Consider the following 20,129-nt stretch of genomic DNA (forward strand, 5'->3'; position numbering starts at 1 on the left):
GGGCGCCGTTCTGATAGAAGTTGCACATCTGTGATGTAGTAGATTGCTTAGATTGCTGCACTAAAAGTCTAATTGTTTTACAATTAAACTAAAACTAAAATTTTAAATACAACTTATTTGGATGTCCATGTACATTATTTACATGTGTAACTGAAAGAGACTAGTGTAATAAAACTGAAAGTTGTAGTCATCCTTCCAATAAGGTAACAGTAAAGAAACAAAAAAAAAACTAATAAACTGTATTTGCTATGGTTTACAGGCAGCAATTGAATGCAACGCAATCAAACCGTGGAGCATTTGAAAATCCATTTTTTTTCGGGGACACTTGAACGCAACAGGGATCACGCGACGCTTGAATACAAATATGGCGGAAGATGGAGAGTCTCTGGAGTCCTGGCTTAGTGAGTACTGACTAAAACACTTTCATATTGTTTTCTAACCATGTTGGAGATGAGTTTGTATGTTTTATTTATCAGTGTGTGGTTAATGCACTCGTGTGACGTGTGCGTGTCGTATTTACTGTTTATGGCTAATAGTTGTCAGCTGCTGACAGCTAGTGATAGAAATGTATCCGAACCCCGGCCTCGTTGTTGGTTTCATACCCGCTAAAATAGTTCTACTCCAGCGTAGGGCCACACACGTTTAAGCATTTACTTCTGGTAACTGAGCGACTTCTTTCAGGTATCAATAAAGTTAAAGCGTGGTAGATTTTTCTGGAGTACAAACATCGATCAGTGAGAGCTGTCAGCAGCGATTTATGATCACAGTTTATTAAACTGAGAGGAAAGATCATCTACATGTGTATTTTACTTCTGAATGCTAATTCTAGGAAGTATAAGTTGACGTTTTTCCAGCAGAAATATGTTAAACATATTAAAACATAATTTTAGCATGATGCTCCATACCAAAGGATAGAAGTTAATAAGTTAAGTAACTAGGGTGTCTCGATACAACTTAATCAATTCGATACGATGCCGATATTGCAGCTTAGAGTACTGGTCTTTACTGATGTTGATCTGATAAAATTTAATCACAAATCAACATATTTTAGGGCTGAACACCCATTCATTCCATCATTATGTTTAAATATTGTATTCTAATCAAAATGTTGTAATCGGACCCATGGGGGTACTTGAGACAAAGAGGTTTGAGAACCACTCCTCTAACCTATCCTCTCTTCATTTTGCTAAATCTGCAAAATATCTCTCTGGCTATTCACTCTCTAAACTATCCTCAAATTATATACATAAATGATATCTAGGGCTGGGCGACATGAACCAAAATTCATGTTATATTTTTTATAAAATTTGTGATATACGGTATAAATCTCGATACGTTTAATTCAAATTAAATATGACCAGAAAGACAATTCTGGGTAAATTCTGGGTAAATTTTGCTGATTTCAATGCCTCACATGTGCAAATGTTTGTTAATAAATGTGCCACTTTTGGCTTTTTCTTCTATAAGGGACAGCACCTGTGAGTGAGGTGTGTAGTGTGGCTTGTTTGGGGTTAGGACACACTCAGAAATCCAGCTAACTGATCTTTTAATGCTGTTCTGAGAAGTAGTGAAAGCGGTGACTCCTAAAATGACTATTTTAAGACAAGATAAGCTATATATATATATGCAATATTGTACATTTCTATATCACCAAAATTTTGAACTCAATATATATTAAATTAATTTGATTTATATAGCGCTTTATCCCTACACTGAAGTAGTCACCAAGCGCTTTACACATCAGCTCATTGACACATTCACCCATCAATGGGACAGAGCTGCCATGCAAGGCGCTAGTCGACCACTGGGAGCAACTTAGGGTTTAGTGTCTTGCCTAAGGACACTTCGACACATAGACAGGTATAGACTGGGATGGAACCCCCAACCTCTCGATCAGAAGACGACCCCTCTGCCACCTGAGCCACGGTCGCCCTATATACAGTATATCTTGAATCTTGCTACTGTACATCGCCCAGCCTTAACACTATTTAAGCTATTCAAATTTCATCTAAACTCTGAACTGACTGCAATCAAAAACCTGCAGTTTGAATGGAGCCTGAGGGGTTTATAATGCTGGTAAACCTTGGGCAAACTCAGCCAGTGAGGCTTCAGACATCATCATTTTTCATACTCCCCTAAATGACACAAGCCTTGATACATTATCATAGAAACGCCCCCTCCATTATTCGACATACTCATCTCATAACATCACTACTTGTAACATTTAAAGTTTCTACTTTTAAAATCCTCTGTGTAACCTTTTAACTACTATCTTTTAAAATTGTATTTCTCATTTTTAAATTAATTTATATATATATATATATATATATATATATATATATATATATATATACACGTGTGTATTATAGGGATGTCCTGATATAACTTTTTCACTTTCGATGCAATACTGATATTGCAGCCTTGGGTATCGGTCGATACCGATTATGACCCGATACGATATAAGCACGAGTCATACATACTTTTATTACTTATTTTGTTGTGTGGAATGTTAGAAAAGGCTTGATCAAGTGATGTTACTCATAAACCGAGAACAATAGTCAACAACAGGAGGTATGAGAAAAACTGACCCATTTATTATTATTAACCAAATGGTTATATACATTTTTACCTTCAACATAATATCTACAGTATTCTAAAAATTAATAAATATCATATAATATATATCGGAGATTTTAGATGCAGTCGGATAAAATCCGATATCCGTTTTCTGGCTGATATCGTACCGATATCTGATATCAATAACGGATCAGGACACCCCTAATTTGTTATACCTATACCAGGGGTCTGCAACCTTTACTCTCAAAGGAGCCATTTAACCTCATCTCACCCCGAATAAAGTCCTCCTGGAGCCGGAAAAATACCGCCTCAATGTATACGATACAGTGTATTAAATTCTATACAGTTAAAATTATATAGAATAATGTTTTATTTAATTTCATTTGATTTATATTGATCAAGTAAATGGCAACTTAAAAGCAGTTTAAAATAAAATAAAATGAATTGACATAAAAAAAATAACAAAACCATGTCTTGCATCTTCAAATTCTTACGCATTTCAGTTTACATGAACACAATTTATATAAATAATGTTTTTTATGTTAATGTATTTAATGTATTAATGCATGATCATGTGGTCAACACATGCTAATTGCTAATTTCTTGCCACACATAAAGCATGCATATTTAACCGGCACATTGGAAGTTAAAAGAATCTGTTCCCACACAATTAAAATCTCTGTTTTCTTCCAAAATAGTGTTTTTGTTGGTTTAGTTATCTTACCAGGGATTTAAAACTTAAGGTTAACCACAGGTGCAGGAAAGTTGATGGTCTGTAGATGTTGCAGGAGATGAAGTAGGAAGGTGCACAACGTGATTTATTTTTAAGTTAACAAATTGTTATATCATGATTTTATTTGTCATTAATCATTAATAGCCTCTGTAAGAAAATAACTCTTTTTTTCAGTATTTTTTTAAAGCTCTATGGAGCCATGGCAAAGGACTCAAAGAGCCACGTGAGGCTCCAGAGCCGCAGGTTGCAGACCCCTGACCTATACCATTCACTGTTCTTTGGTTTTAACCTGTTTGCGAAATGAACCCTGTCTTAAATCGTGGTGTCTGCCTCACCAGATGTAAATCACTTCAAATTCATCAACTCTTGACAGCGCTTTATCTCCAGACATTGCATTTTATTCAGAGTTACACTCACTTCTTAATTTTATCATCTTTTTTTTTCTTTTTTCCAGATAAAGCCACCAACCCATCTAACAGACAGGAAGATTGGGAGTATATTATGGGATTTTGTGATCAAATCAATAAGGAGCTAGAAGGGTACGGCATCTGTGGGAAATCCTGTCCACATACCGCACTAATAACTTGCCAATGTCACCATGATTATCACATTGTTGTCTGCACTGCTTGTGTGACTGCATTGTTTCCTCCTGCAATGTTTTTCAGCCCTCAGATTTCTGTAAGACTATTGGCCCACAAGATTCAGTCCCCTCAGGAATGGGAAGCAATGCAAGCGTTGACGGTCTGTTGCACTGTTTTTCTTTCCTTCACTCTTCAGTTTAGAGTTTGTATTCCAGTATAAGAAGTTGTCGTGTTTTGTGTTTGTAGGCTCTTGAGGCTTGTATGAAGAACTGCGGCCAAAGGTTTCACAATGAAGTTGGGAAATTTAAATTTTTAAACGAGTTAATAAAGTTAGTTTCACCCAAAGTAAGTAAACCTAAAGTTTTACTTTTGTTATTTAGATAAATATTTAGAAATATCAAAAACCACAGCATTTATGCTTGTACTTTTATAATTTGTAACTTTCAGACTTTTTGAGTTATTGTGCATGCAATTTTTTGTTCCCATCGAATTTCATTAGAAATTTCAACCTTTTCCAACCTTATTGCTAGGTTAATGCTATTGTTAAATTAATGCTATTGCTAGGTGAATGCTATTGCTAGGTGAATGCTATTGCTAGGTTAATGCTATTGCTACATTAATGTTAGTACTAGGGTGATGCTAATGCTAGGTTAGTGCTAATGGTTGGTTATTGTTCTTGCTTGGCAAATGCTAATGCTATGTTTGTGGTAATGCTAGGTTAGTGGTAATGCTAGGTTGGTGTTAATGCTAATGCTAGGTTAATGCTATTGTTAGGTTAATGCTAGGTTTATGTTCTTGCTAGGTCAATGTTAATGCTAGATTGGTGTTAATGCTAGGTAAGTGCTAATGTTAGGTTAATGCTATTGCTAGGTTAATGCTAGGTCCTTGGTAATGATTTGTTAGTGGTAATGCTAATGTTAGATTCATGCTAATGTTAGATTAATGCTAATGCTAGGTGAATGCTTATGCTAGATGAGTGTTATTGCTAGGCTAAACTTATTGCCAGGTGAATGCTAATGCCATGTTAGTGCTAATGTTAGGTTAGTGTTAATGCTAGACAAATGCTAATGCTAAGGTTAATATTAATGCAAGGTGAATGTTATTGCTAGGTTTATGTTATTGCTAGGTTAATGCTAATGTTAGGCTAATGCAAGGTTAGGGTTAATGCTAGGCTAATAGTAATGCTAGTAAATGCTAATGCTATTTTGTTAATGCTAGCTAATGCTGATGCTTGCTAATGGTAATGTTAGTTAATGCTAATGCTAAGCTAATGCAGTGCGACACGGGTCAGGACCTGCATCCTCATTAGCATTTTCTGCAGGAAATGGAAATGTTTTAGTTTAGTTTATTTTGTTGTGCTTGTGTTTTCCTATAGTACTTGGGCGACAAAATATCAGAAAATGTCAAGACAAAGGTGATAGAGATGCTGTATAGCTGGACAGTGTCACTACCTGAAGAAACAAAGATATGTGAAGTTTATCAAATGCTGAAATCTCAAGGTGAGAGATATATACTGATAAAGTTTGATGACTGCATGTTTGTAACATCCAAGGCTACGCTGTAAGCTGTAATCGTCATCTTTTAAGGTAATGTGACTTGATTATTTTCTTAAATTTTGTCAAAGCAGCTTCTCGTTTTCAGGTCTTGTATCTATGGATCCTGAAATATCTGCTGATTCCACATTAGTACCATCACCCTCTCCACGGCAAAAGAATCCAGTGTTTGAAGATGAAATAAAGGGCAAGGTTTGTCAGAGTGTCTCTTTAAAGGAAAAAGAAATTTAAAGGGAAGTTCAGATAGATTAAATATTGGTTGATTCAAGTTTATATTAGTGTATATTGTGTTTATTCATGTAAATTTAAGACAAAACAACTGAAATAAAAAGTTGTGCAACAGGTCATGTCCATGAGCAAAATGCATTTAGAAATTATAATAAGCTTCAGCCACTGTTTGTAGGCATGTTCAGGAGAGTGCTCCGCTTTCACTTCAGCCAGAAAATATGCTTTAAATAATTCTGTGGCACTTTATATGTCCTCATGGCATTATTAAGAAAAGGTCAGCACTGCTAAGATATTTGCTTTAATGCTGAACTGGAATTTCAGACAGTGCAAGCAAGAGGATTTTTTTTTTCTTATTTAACTTAAACTCACACATGTTCCACTCTTAACTAATTGATTAAGTGACTGTAAATAACCAAACCAACTTGACTGTCTAAATTTGAAAGGAATTCACATGTAGCTACTAGGGTTTGAACGACTTCATAATTTTAAAGGTTGACTTTATGTGCATATGAGTCGACATCGACTAGTCGAAGACGTCACTAACAGCCGAAGTTAAGCAGAGTGGCAGCCGAGTCCCGGTATTGTGCCAAAACCTGTGAGCCGAAAAAATCTGTGATCGCAGGTGGTGACAGTTCCAACCCCTGCTGCTTCTCTGTGGACATTTACTTTCCCTTAAACACTTTTGTAATTCTTCTCCAGTCTGCATTTACTTCACCCACCGGAGTGTCATGTTTAAGGGGGAGTAAATAGCTCCTGAATAGCTGCGAAGAGGTTTACGCAGTTGACATAACACTCTTCTTCTCTACCACCGAGAAGCCGCAGCGGTCACAGATTTTTTTCGGTTTACAGACTTTGGCACAACACCACCAGCCCCTGGGACACGAGACATGCTATAGAAGCTATGTAAACCCAGGAACACTGCTGCTTCACCTACCGTGACTCTACGGTAACTGTTAAGCCCCAAGGCTTCCTCAGAGCCGGGCGTTTAGACTTTGTTTGGGCTGTTCTTACGGTAGCTTCCGCTTCCTTCACTGAAGCTATTAAGCAGCTCTTTACTCCCCCTTAAACATGACGCTCTGGTAACTGAAGTAAATGCAGTCTGGAGAAGAATTACAAACGTGTTTAAAGGGGAGTAAATGTCCGCAGAGAAGCCTCAGGGGTTGGAACTGTTGCCACCTGCTTTTACAGATTTTTTTGGGTCACAGATTTTGGCACAGCAGTGGTCTTCCCCCGCTAACAGAGCCTTCGTCCTGTGCTGCTGATGTTTTCCGGATCTGTTTAATACACAGACATATTACCACTACAGCTATCATTAGCATGTATATTAGCCATAGTATCTGCCTACCAGCTGCAGTTTGAGCACAAACCAGGAAGGAACGAGAAATGCTTGATGTTGTGCTGCCTTGCCGTGCAGGGGTATTAGGACCCTCGTTTACTGTGTTGTGCCGCCACCTTGGACAAAAGTCAGGTACTGCGACTAGTCGACGTCACGTAGACAGATTTAAAGTTTAATGTCAGCACATTCTACCCTCTTTCTGACTGTTGCCTCACTGAAAGCCTGTCTTTTGGGGTTTTCAATCTAAACTTAGCATCATTTTCAAAACATTTGTGACGTAGGTTACCCACCCTCTTAAATCATTGCACTCTAATGAAACACACTGAGGCTTATTTAGAGTTTAATCTATTTGATGGGTGGACATAAGCGTTGGTTTTTGTAGTGGTCTGAGTGCTGGATTGTTATTGTTGTCACTGTTTAATGTTGGAATCAGGCTTCAAAATCTCCAATTATTTTTCTAATTGTTCTGTAGAAATTGGCTGAGCTGCTGAAGAGCAAAAAGGCTGAAGATCTGCAGGAGGCCAATCGACTCATCAAGAGTATGGTCAAAGAGGTTTGTTGCATTCATTTGGTGTTTCTTTGAATGTAATTAATAAGTGTCGAGCTTTTTGTGAACAAGGTTTTTTCATTTTTTAGTTCTGCGTGTGCAGCTATTTCCTCTTTGTTTTGTTTACATGCTTTGAAAAAATAATGAATATACAGTACCTAAAGGCTGGGATACACTATATTTTTTTTCAGTTGTTGTACTCAGCTCCAGCTCAAACTGTGTGACTCAATTGCAGAGTCCGAATTTGCGCAACTCAGGATTAATGTTCTCACACTATACGGGCCGACACTCTGACACGATCTGACAGCTCAAACTGTACGTCCATACACGTCACGTCTGGGTCTTGTTTCTGGAAATGCAACGTACAAATTAGAAGAAGAAGAACTCTGATGCGTCGCCATTAAAACAGACGAAGAAGAACTGGCAAATCTCAACAAAAGGAGTTTAAAAAAAAAAAAAGATAGCGATGTGATGAACCAGGAGCTGGCTGGACAGATGTAGATGTAGGCAGTGCGGTCCGTCAATCGGTTTTATGGTGTTCATGCATGCGCAGTGTGCGAGTTTGAGGTAAGCCGGTCCGTGGCACTGCTTCAACAGTGAGCTATTCTCACAAGGAGCGACCAGGATTTCAAACATGTTTGATTTTCTTACGATCATACGATTGCTGATCGGGAGCTGGTCGTGAGGTGTTCTCGTGACCTCATATACTACACGATGCATGACGCATGATTTAGCCGAGACTCGGCCCGATCCCAAAAATAGACACACGAGTCAAAAATCGGCTGAAAATGAGCCAAAAATTGCACAGTATATGCCTGCCTTAAAGCTGATATCCAGAGTTTCTGAGAGAACGTCTTGATGTCCTGCCCTAAACCGCTCCACTTTCTCCCCTGACTCTGCCAATCTACCAGAAGCCAAGCCTCTACTTTTCTGCAAGCGCAGCAAAGAACATGACAAGGTTGCATTGATATGTCTATGGGTCATCGTTATTCTTTTGGCAATGGACATTTCTGAAGTAAGAGCCAAAATCATATATAACTGTTTGCTGTTGTGATGCGCGGCCTTGTTTTTGTGCACAGTTCCGCATTCTCTTTGATTGACAGCGTCCGCTACAGGAAGTTGAAGCCTATTGGCTGGGTGATCACAGCGCTCGTTTCCATTTGTATAGGGGTCTGTAGGACGAAGGTGGGACTTATATACAACAATGTATATGAATGACCACCGGTAGTAGACCATAGTAAAAGACTAGTTAGGTATTTTTTCACATTTCAAAAGAATGATACATGAACATAGATTTCTCAGAAACTTAGGATATCAGCTTTAACCTAAAAAGCTATTTGAATAATAGACTTCAATATGTTCAAATTAATGAAACTAAATCTCATTTAGAAACTATAGTTTGTTGGATCCCCCAGGGCTCAATTTTGGGCCCCAAACTATTTATTTTTTACTTGAATGACATTTGCAAAGTATCTAAAATATTTCAGTTTGTGATTTTTGCAGATGATGCTAATCTGTTTTGTTCAGGCCATGACATAAACCAATTAATTTAGCAGGTTGAAACAACTCTCTAAAATTAAATATTTGTTAAATATTAAATCCTTGCATGTATTATACTCATCACTTGTACTTCCCTATCTGTCTTACTGCTCAGAAATTTTGGGAAATGCTTGTAAAATCAAATATATGAAAATATATGGATATAGTTAGGTTAAAAATACTAGAAATTTTGTTTCAAGTTGTAAACAAAGATCTTCCTATAGGTATTCAAGTATTCTTCAAATTAAGAAACAGATGTTATAATCTTAGTGGTTTTCTTCAATTTGAAACAAAAAATGCAAGAACTAATATTGGACAACAAAGTGTATCTGTTATTGGAATAAAAATCTGGAACGACCTTAATGATCAACTCAAATCAATTAACACACTATCTACATTTAAAAAAAACTTGAAAACTGTGCATCGAATGGACAACCAAATAAAATGTATTTATTCATTCAAAACCTAGGAGCGAATTTCAGAACAATGAAAAAATGTTTATTTTTTTGTTTATGTTTCAGGATGAGGCGAGAGCACAGAAAGCTGCAAGGCAACATAGCACTCTGGAGGCAGCGAACAACAGTGTCAAACTCCTTAATGAGATGCTCGCTCACTTCAGCCCACACGAATCCACAGATGGAGACAAGGAACTGATTCAGGTTTGTTTTTTTCTGGATGAATCAGAATCAGAAAAGTTTATTTCGACAAGTACAGTTTAAAAAAAAAAAACAACACGGAATTTGACTTGGTAATCGGTGCGTGGAACAAAAAAACTCTCACTTCACTCTCATTTAGTTTCCATTAGATGTTCTTTCTGAATGAACCTTTACACACCTGAACAATGACTTAAGACTATTTAACCTGGGTTAGTAGAATATAATTATCATAATTATGTAGCTTAATGAGTCACATGTACATAAATACATAACATTTATCATCTAAATCATCCCCGAGAAGCTACTGCACCCAGGAAATGTTTAGGGGATTAAAGTAGTTATTAGGAAGAATATACACACAAAAAAATCAGAAAAGGAGCGTAATAATAAGTAATATTAATGCTGTATATTTCAGCTGATTTGAAGTTAATATTTATAATATTGTGTTTATTTATAGTGCATATTCAGTTAAATGTTTTCCCATAGGAGTTATATGGAGATTGTGACAAGCTGAGGCAAAAAATATCTCAGCTAGCTTCGGAGACTGAAGACAACGACAAAAGTTTGGGTAAGAAATGCACGCTATAGATTATACATGTTTTTGTTATTTTCCCTTGTGTTAACTTGCAGACAAATCTATTCATACCAGACCCATTATTTATTTATTCATTTGTTTATTTATTTATTTGTTTGTTTTAAGCATACTTGTCACTGGGATTATATGGTTTGTTTTTTCCTCCTTTTTTAGGAGAAATCTTACAAGCCAGTGATGACCTCTCGCAGGTCATCAACTCCTGTAAAAAGTTAATGGCAGAAATCAAAATCAATGGACGACATGATGAAAGACAGCAAACACAGAGTAAGGTATTTTAAGTTATGATTTTAACAAAAGAAGAGTGTGTTATTCTGTGAAGTTGACGTCTTTTTCATCCTCCAAAATATCAGAATGTGAAAGCATTAAATCCAAACATAGCGTACAAAGGCTAAACCTTTAAAGTCCACATTTCTACAGAATAGAATGGACATTGCTTCTCTCAACGAGGACAGTCGCACTCTCTGTTTCTCCTTCCTTCCTTCTTATCTCTCTCCCAGCTGCTGCTTTGTCTGGTCTTGTGAGCCTAACAAGAGCCTCTCTCTGTAACTCATCCAAAACCGGAATAATGGAATTAATTAGTTGGTCTCTCAGTGCTATCGATCAGATTTTTTCGACAAAAAGAACCGGGGGTGGTGAACCCGCATGTCCAAGCGGGACGTTTGCGGCTGGATACACCCTCGACCCTTGGAACAAGTGGCGAGTTGTGTGTCTGTCCATCCTTTCCGTGGAAGACGTGGAGGACATCTACATGATTGGAATAATGATAGTAGGCATGCTGCTGATCGGAGCTGGTGGCTTCCTCATCTATCGAAAAGTCCGTACTACGCTGGCGACTGTTTTGGAAAAGCTGCCAGTGATTTCTGAAGGATGTAGCAGGGCTCTGAACACTCAGACTCATGTGTTGATCGATATCAAAAGGATCGTCTACGCGTTATGGATAACAACTGGGAGAAGTTGGAGACCTGGCTTGGAAGTGGAAACTAGGCCATTCATTGGATTACAGCAGAGAGACCCAGGACAGAAGGCTATTGAAATTGACATAGCCTGTATCAAATCACATTGCTTATCTCCCTTTCGGCTCCCCAGCCAGCCAAGGCTAAAGCCAAGGTTGTCTCATCTCTTATCACCAGGAAGTTTCTGCAGACGGCGGCTCTTACCCCCACTCCCTCCCCCCGCTCCTTCCCTACATTCCCACCTGGAACTGTTGATGCTGAACTTTTCCATACGTCATCTGGTTGTCAGTAACGCAGCTACAGGTCTTCAAATTCAAATGCCTCGTTGGCCATCTTTCCCCACCTCCCATCCGCAGCTGCATGGAGGCGTGGTTGCAGCGCCGACTGGCAGCACGCCCATGTCCCCAAACGGCTGGACTCCTGTTGTTCTTCCCACCTGACCCCCTCCCCCAGCCAACCTCCCACCCAACCCTTCCTACATGCCTTGTCTCGAGTTGTTTGACTGTGTCATGCTTACATTTATGTTTGCAGAGGCGGTTTTTTTCCTGGTTTCACACTGCTTTCTCTGTTTAGGGAAATCAGTTTCAAACTGGCAGTTTTTTTTTCCCCTCACCCCTCCTCTCCTCCTGTTATTGATCCCTTTTTCACCTAAATATGTGGGCGCCGCAAATGGCTGCTCCGGTGTGTTGATGTGTCTCCTTTCACTGCAACTACCTAGTCAAATTCCTCGTATTGTTCTAAACTGTACCTGGTCAATAAAAGATTCTGATTCTGATTCTGATGTTTTACCCTCTATTATTGATTCACCAAAATGTTCTCCTTAGACCGACTTCCAGCTTCACAGAGTTGAGACGTATATTACGGTACTGCTAGGTCTCATGTAAAATTGGGAAACATCCTGACATTGTTATTATACGGGTGATGGGAACACTTTTGTGATCTAGAAAATAAATAAATAAATAAAGCTGTGTGAATGTATTTCTGTATTGGAAAAATAATCTAACATCAAATTTTAAATGTTAAGATAAAAATTAAGACTTAGTAAGGTTTAGTCATTTACATTTTTTTATTAGTATTTTTTTTTTTTTTTAAAAAAAGGAAAAAAACCTCAACTAACAAAAAACTAACTAACTAAAAAGCTGTGAAAAACAAACAAATGTAATCAGGATTTACAAGCTATTTAATATTGTGTTGACCTTGCGCTCACTAAAAAATTACATGTAGAAAATATATTGCTTACCTATTCAGTGGGTTCATGGCCAGGTATTAGAAATTCAAATTTTGCACATTTTGTCTTTTCCTAAGTTGTTTTTTATCCATTAACATCGCTCTCAAACCCCTTCATGGATGATAAATTAATAAATGAGATAAAAAGACAATAATGGACTAACAGAAGCAAAATTAAATATTGCAAAACGTAATTTTTACCATTGGCTCCCTCAGTTTAGGGCTCCAAACTTTAGAATTTAATACAAAGTATTCCTTTACAGTTGAAGTGTTAGCTTGAAAATATACTAATCTGTCTTCTTTGTATTGTTTGTAGTGATTCCTAGAATGATTTTATCATTTTTATTGTCTTATGATTACTCTTTGAATGCTTTAGGTTAGGCTAAGCTTGGGATTAGGATTTTATTTTTGGTGTTTTGTACTAATATAGCAGTATGAGCATTTATAAAGTTAAAATGAGTAAGGATTTTTCTACATTTCTTTTAGAAGCCCATTAAGGACACGTGAAAGCCTAAACATTGTGTGTTTTTTTTCTCTAAAGTCACTGCAGACTCAAATCAGCCTGAGGTTCTTGTTGACCTGATGGACCTTGAAGTGGAGAATCCCTCTCAACCTGAGCACCAACAACTTCCGCCATTATTTAGTGATGATCTGCTGTGTGGAGCGGCTCTCCCAGCATTCCACACTCCCTCTGAACCCTCTGTGGCTGCGTCTTTACTGGATGAAGAGCTGCTGTCTTTAGGTTGTTTTGGTAGCTTTGTTTTTAACCTTCTCTCATATGTACAATACAGTAAAATGGCTTTTAACTAAATTCTGCTCACATACAGGCTTGCATGAACCAGGTCCTGTTCTGAAAGAATCCACCGATGAAAATCTGAGAAATCATTTGTTATCTCAACAGGTATTTAATCAATTATACGATCTCGAGGTGTTTCCTTTTCTTGAAAATGACGCTAATATTAGCATTTCCTTGTATGTCAGGATTTTTCTCAAGATTTGGATCTGTTTGGCACTGCTTCGCCTGCTGTTCCTCCATCGTCAACATCTTCCCACCTGTTCTTTTCGTCTCCAGTGACCTCATTTAAACCCAGTACAACTACATCCACAGTCTCCATCCAAACCTTTCTTGGCCCTCTATTTCCCACAGCTCCACTCCCTACATTGTCTTTTTCATCAAATTCAGTCATAAGCCCAATTCCCGTTAGCTCAGTTCAACCCCCCACATCGCACGCTTCTCTTCCTCAGCCTTTCAACATCACCTCATCCTCTCTCTCAGCTGTAGCTGATACTTCACAGCACGGCCCCCTTTCATCGTCCGTCTCATCACTTACTTCCTGTGGTCAAAATGTATCCGACCTCAGCTTGTTGGATCTGAATGCAATGAATAAGTAAGTAAATGATGCCTTTTGAAGTTCTCACACGCTGTTTATTATTTCATTTATTTTTCACTTAACATAAATTACATAAACTTGTGCATGCACTCACTTCATTGCTAACAAACACCCAGACTATATTAAATAATTTAATTGATACTTCACGTGTGTAATAGACAGGGTTCCTGCAGATCCTTAAAAAGTCTTAAAAGGCATTAAAATCATGAATTTAAAAAGGCCTTAATTGTCATTAAAATGTTTCAAATCAATGTTTCAAAGGTCTTAAATTTGAACACATGAGTATTATTGTAATTAATCTCACATTTCAAAATAAATGGCAATGTTTAATTTCCCGTATTGCCGCATGATCTCGACAGCGGAACCAACTACTAAACGGGACTCCGTGCAGATTCACATCATGCTTGTAGAAACTTTCAACAACGTGGGAAAATTTTAATTCAACAAAAATTGCTTGTCTCATGAAGATTTTTCTTAATGGTTTTTATTTTTTGTACTTTTGTTGTTTCATAGACTTCTGGCTTCTGTTTTTTTTGTGCGTATTTTACTGTCATTTTGTGTATTTTTGTGTTTACTTTGGGGGTCGCCAATTGCACGTCTGCACTAGACACTGGAAAAAATGTATCCTCACCCTATGTAATTGATGTGCCATTTTTTTCCCCCAACTTTAAAGTTGGTCTCAAATTTAGTTTCAAATTGCAATAATAAGTCTTAAAAACTCTTGAATTTATTTTGGCTAAAGCTGTAGGAACCCTGAATAAAATAAAGTCCAAACTAGCCATGCTTAGTGTCTCAAAGTAGCAGAGAAGGATGCCAATTGGGAAAATTGTGAGAAAATGGACAAAAATCCTATAGTGTATTCTTAGCTTTGCTTGTTTCTTTGAAAATGTCAATACGTCTCTCAGTTTTCTCCATTACTTTGTCCTCAGACCAGGTTCCATCTCCTCCACATTCACTTCAATAACTTCAGCGGTGATACAAAGTGAAGCAGATGAAAAGGATTTGTTGCGTTCTTTGTCCCCCATCCTTCCACCGACCCAGGCTGGTGTAGACAGAGGAGCGGCGGTTTCACTGAACAATGTCGTCGTTCCTTTGGAAACCATCAAACCAAGTGAGCTACACAAAGTGAATTACATGTTATTTAGAAGAATGTTAACCTTTTTTCACTTAGGTGTATAATGGGTTATAATGTGATCCGTTAAGATTTCGTTAGTGTAAAGATACAATAACAAAATGAGGATAGGGAAAAGAGTGGTGTGTGACATTGTATTTGTTTTTTAATATAATTTCACAATTAATCTACATTACTGGCATGCTTCTACTCTCGTGAGACACTGGGAAGAGGTTGCAAGATGCCTTCATGAAATTAAGAATATTTTTTTTAACAATTTCAGCCCATTTTTGCTATCTTTACCCTTTTTCTGCAACTACACCAAACTTGCCATATTTTAACCTATTTTCATCACTTTTTCTTGCCTTAGTTTGGCTCCTTGGGAGTAATGTTTATCACATTACTCCCATTTCTGCCACTTCTCCATCAAATTCCAATGCATTTCTATACATTTTGGAGACATTTTTGGCACTTATAAATTCTTTCCACCACTTTTCTCTCCTAATGTCACATATGTTGACTCATCATTGTCACTTTCAACCTCTTAAACCATATTTCATGCTTATTTTAGCCAATTTAACCACATTCACAATTGTCATGCCCATTATCTGCCAGTTTAAACTAATTGTTACTTTTTTCTGCCACTTTTAAGCCAATATTGTCTCTTTCAACCCTTTTTACCACTTTTTTTGTCCGGTTTTGGCCACTCTACTTTGCAACTTTTAACCAATATTTGTAGTTTTTAAAACCCCATTTCACCAACTTTTCCACAATTTTTTGTCACTTATATAAAGGATTTACATCTTTAAGATGACTATATACTATGGTGCAAATAATATCAAACTTCCTGGATAACAGTGGATATTATTCAGATAAATAAATAAATGTGGTTATCACAGATTCATAGAACAATGGACCATCATTTTACTGACTTTATGGATGGGCCCCAAAAATCTCTCCCTTTTATTCCTCCTTATAGATGGCCCTGTCTCTGCATGACTGTTCTTCAATGTTCATGTCCATATTCAACCACATTCAGGGACAGTGGGGGTCCCCGGTCTCTGGCACCTTTATTGTGGGGGTCCTGGGCTGTATAGGTCGAGAACCACTGCCCGAGTGGACTAGGTTATTGTAACTCAATAAAGATCAAGGGGGTTAGATGTATTTACTAATTACTAAATATGTTTGGTGTTAATTTGTATTTTCTCATCCTTAAAAAGAAGCACAGGAATGAAAATGTGTTTCAAAACAGACAAAATAAGTGTAACTGTGTATTTGGAAACTAACTGAACTTATTGTGTGGTGTAGAAACCAAACTACCGCCAACATCAAATAGTATTTTTTCCTTTCATGTGCTGTTTGTAATGGTTTTGTTTTGCAGGTAAAATCTGTCCTGTCACAGCATACGACAAAAAAGGGGTTCGTGTTCTGCTGCATTTTGCTACTGACTGCCCACCTGGCAGACCTGATGTACTGGTGATGGTGGCGTCCATTCTGAACACATCTCCGCAGGCGGTCAGAAAAATGGTTCTCCAGGTTGCTGTGCCCAAGGTAAACAAAACAAAACAAAAACAGCCACAAGCCCCTGTTGACTCATGTTATCAGCTAAAGAAGATCCCCAGTGTGAATCTATATTTAAATGGTATTTTTGACACCATATCTACTTCAAAGGATGAACGGTAAATTGACATGTTTAATGAGGCTGCAGCTGCTTCTCAGATTTACATGTACTGTCTCCATGCACTCCCACATTTTCAGACGATGAAAGTGAAGCTTCAATCACCCTCAGGAACAGAATTGGCTCCTTTTAACCCAATACTTCCCCCTGCTGCTATCACTCAAGTCATGCTGCTCGCCAATCCACTCAAGGTAAAGAACAAGGAGCCTTTTCTTTTTATAAACTCACGTTTTGACAGAAATGTTTCGCACATTTTATCCCGGGGTGCCTTGACGCACGAATGTGCACAAACATTATCTGTAGGAATGTAAAGATTAATCAAGAGGCAGTTAAAAATCGATTCAAAGGTGTCATGGTTCGCATCGATATGAAATCACAATACTTTAAAAAAGATTTTTAAAAAAAAATATATATATATATATATTTAATTAAATTGCATTGTTTTGCATAGTTTATCAAGGGATTCTTTTGACAATGAAAGATCAAAGAAAATAGTACAGAATTTTTATTTTTTTTCTGAAGAAAAAAAGAATATTTTTCAGTCATTTGTCTACAGTCTCATTTTGTAAAATAAATCGTGAGAGAATCGTATCGTGAATCAAATCGTATCGGGAGTTGAGTGAATCGTTACATCCCTACGATGCTGTGTATCTAAGACAACTGCATAAGTTTTCTAATGTTGTTTGTACTTTTATATTTTACAGGAAAAAGTTCGGATGAGGTTTAAACTGACGTTCATGCTTGAAGAGCAGTCGATAACAGAAGTGGGAGAGGTGGACGAGTTTCCTCCAGCTGACACATGGGGAGCACTTTAGCTTTGAACAAGTACCGTCAACGTTTTAGAGTTTCCCTCTATCACAGAGGTTGAAAAGAGCTAATGAGAACATCTTTTAGGATAGGGTTGAATACTGTTAATAATTAAATGGACCACCAGGAGCTTAATGATGGTCCACTAAAGTTCGGCAACAAGCATTCAGGTTTACTATGGACAAATCCAGTCTGGGAAGTAATGTAAAAAAAAGACTGGAGTTTATGAACAGTTTGACATTTTATAAATTTTAAATATTATTACAAAACAGTAAGTTGATTTATTTTATTTTTATCTATTTTCTTTCATTCTATTGTTCATCATTACATCTATTCTTCCTTAATCACATTGGAAAAAAACTGTTGAATATTTGCACTTTTGAATCTAATATGAAGATGTCAAATTAAAGCCGAATCATTATCTGTTACTAACCAAAAAAAAACCATTTGAATTGTTTCATGATAAATGGTTTTATTAGCTTTGGCTTTTATTAAGACAATGTTTTTTGTCAAGAATGTATTATTATTTATTTTATTATAGGGATGTGTGTAGGCAATACCAATGTTAAACACATTTGCAGCATTACAGAGAGATAAAACAGGGCAACGTTACTTATTCGATTAAAAATTCAGACTCCAGAGTTGTTTTTTAAATGATAATAATCAAAACCCAAATCAGGGATTTGACAATATTTTTAAGCTTTGTTCTGGTATTATAAGTGTTTTTAAATCTCTGAGTCTAAGTTAAAGGCCTTAGGCTTGTGACAAAAAGCCCTCTGTTACAGCAAGTATTAGATGAGCTGTTTGTATGAGACGCTTGTATTTAGGCAAGAACAGACATTTGTGTTTACACAAGGCATTGCTGCTGAAACACTAATTACTCCAAGTATTCATCCAAGTGAAGGTTCAACAGTAATAATATGTAATGTTTACATCTTGTGGATATACAGTGGGTGTGATAACCAGAACAGTGTCTTAATACATGTCTCTCTATCACTGTCAGTGCTACAAGGTTTCACAACATTTTATTAAAGTTATTTATTGCTTTAATTTGTAAATTGGTCTTGTATTTTTTCATGAAACTGTTGCTGTTCTTTATTTTGTTGTTTAGTGTCTTTGTTTTACAGGTTGTTGTATTTGTTTCACACGTACAGTGCCAGTGTTGCCAGTGTAAATATTTACATTAAAACAGGTTGCTGAAGCAGTTCAAAGTTTTCATTATCCTCAAATCAATTATGTTCACTACTCGATTACTTAATTTACCCATTAATTGTGGGATATGCAAAAGTAAAAATCCTCTGTAATAAGATTAAAAATGAAATACATTTGTCAAATGTGGTATACAGTGTTCTTTTTTTGACTAATATTAAAAAAAATAAATGCATGAAATGTTTTCAATTGGGAAATAAGGATTTTTTTTTTTTCTTTTATCATCCGAGCAAAATCATTTTTAAAATCAAATATCCTGACCTGAATACTCCTGTGGAACGTCATCAAACCTATTTGTATAAAAGCGCTCATTTTTTAAACTCTACATCTGTTTGTGCAAAAATGCTTCTTCTAATCAGATTTTAGTTGTTCATTTTCTAATAAATCATTCTTACAATTTTTATAATCTCTTCTTTTTAAGTCCAAAAATAGAAAAAAAAAATATTTTTAAATATAATTTATTAGTCATTAATTTTGTTCAAAGCATTTAGGACTTCATCTACTAGACAGTATTTCAATATTTTTCACTTTCATCATTTAAGTGAGCACTAAATTACATTTTTTTTTTAAAAAGTTTCCGCTCACCATCACTCACCATTGATGAGCTTTGAATTTAACATTTTTAAGAACTTGTAGAAAACTGGTACAAGAAAATAAATGAAATATGTTACCCTTTATGGACACCTGGAGAATTTAGCACTCATTATAAATACAATTTGTAAATAAAATGTTTAAAAAAGAAATAAAAAATGTAAATTATCAATTAAACCCAGAGCGTTTTTGCGTCATCTTCGAATGCCTTAAAAGTAACAATCTCATTTTAAAAATGTAAGGAGTAGAAAGTACAGATATTTGTTTAAAAAAGAAAGGAGTAAAAGTAAAAAGTCACCAAAAAAAAAAAAAAACTAAAGTAATGTACAGATACCAGAAAAAACTACTTTGATTTTAATTTTGTCTATTAAACGATGAAACATAATGGGCTGTACTATATACTATCCATAACAATTTAATTACACGCAAAACTGGGGAACCACCTTACAGTTCTATTGCTTACCCATACGTAGTAGGGCTGGGCGATTTTGCCGAAACAAAAATCTCTGATTTTTTAAGGTAAAAATTTGAGTTTCCATTTGATTTTTTTTTTTTGATTTTTTTTTAAATGCACTTAAAAATGACTGCAGACATCAGATATATTGTCAAAAGTTCAACTTTAATGCTGTGATTGTCCTCAAGAGTTAAAATGCATAAAACAATCTCAAAATCAAAAGTAAATGAGGTTCTGTTATTCAACAATTTTAAGCTTTAACCCAGGTTTAAGTAAAAGTGTAACAGCAACTTCACAGTAGCTTAAATGTTCTGATTAAGAAATCAGATAACTACATATTTTATAACATAACATTACAATTAA

The 20,129-nt window shown here is 36.4% G+C and overlaps 1 protein-coding gene across 2 annotated transcripts; it reads left to right on the forward strand.

Moving 5' to 3' along the window:
- The first annotated feature begins 330 nt into the window (after positions 1 to 330).
- Positions 331 to 18,614, forward strand: gga3a (golgi associated, gamma adaptin ear containing, ARF binding protein 3a). Of its 2 annotated transcripts, XM_028456641.1 has the most exons (17): positions 331 to 401; positions 3,765 to 3,849; positions 3,976 to 4,051; positions 4,138 to 4,236; positions 5,267 to 5,390; positions 5,533 to 5,636; positions 7,481 to 7,561; positions 9,616 to 9,753; positions 10,237 to 10,318; positions 10,499 to 10,609; positions 13,067 to 13,267; positions 13,353 to 13,426; positions 13,507 to 13,913; positions 14,846 to 15,027; positions 16,409 to 16,578; positions 16,786 to 16,896; positions 17,410 to 18,611. In XM_028456641.1, the coding sequence occupies exons 1-17, from the start codon at positions 365 to 367 to the stop codon at positions 17,518 to 17,520; spliced, it is 2,193 nt and encodes a 730-aa protein (XP_028312442.1). In that variant the 5' UTR covers positions 331 to 364; the 3' UTR covers positions 17,521 to 18,611. The 2 variants fall into 2 exon arrangements, with proteins under 2 accessions (XP_028312442.1, XP_028312450.1); XM_028456649.1 differs by lacking the exons at positions 331 to 401; positions 3,765 to 3,849; positions 3,976 to 4,051; positions 4,138 to 4,236 and having other exon boundaries at positions 5,519 to 5,636; positions 17,410 to 18,614.
- The last annotated feature ends 1,515 nt before the right edge of the window (positions 18,615 to 20,129 follow it).

The sequence above is a fragment of the Gouania willdenowi genome, chromosome 1 (assembly GCF_900634775.1).
Source record: "Gouania willdenowi chromosome 1, fGouWil2.1, whole genome shotgun sequence".
In the NCBI taxonomy this organism is placed as follows: domain Eukaryota; kingdom Metazoa; phylum Chordata; class Actinopteri; order Blenniiformes; family Gobiesocidae; genus Gouania; species Gouania willdenowi.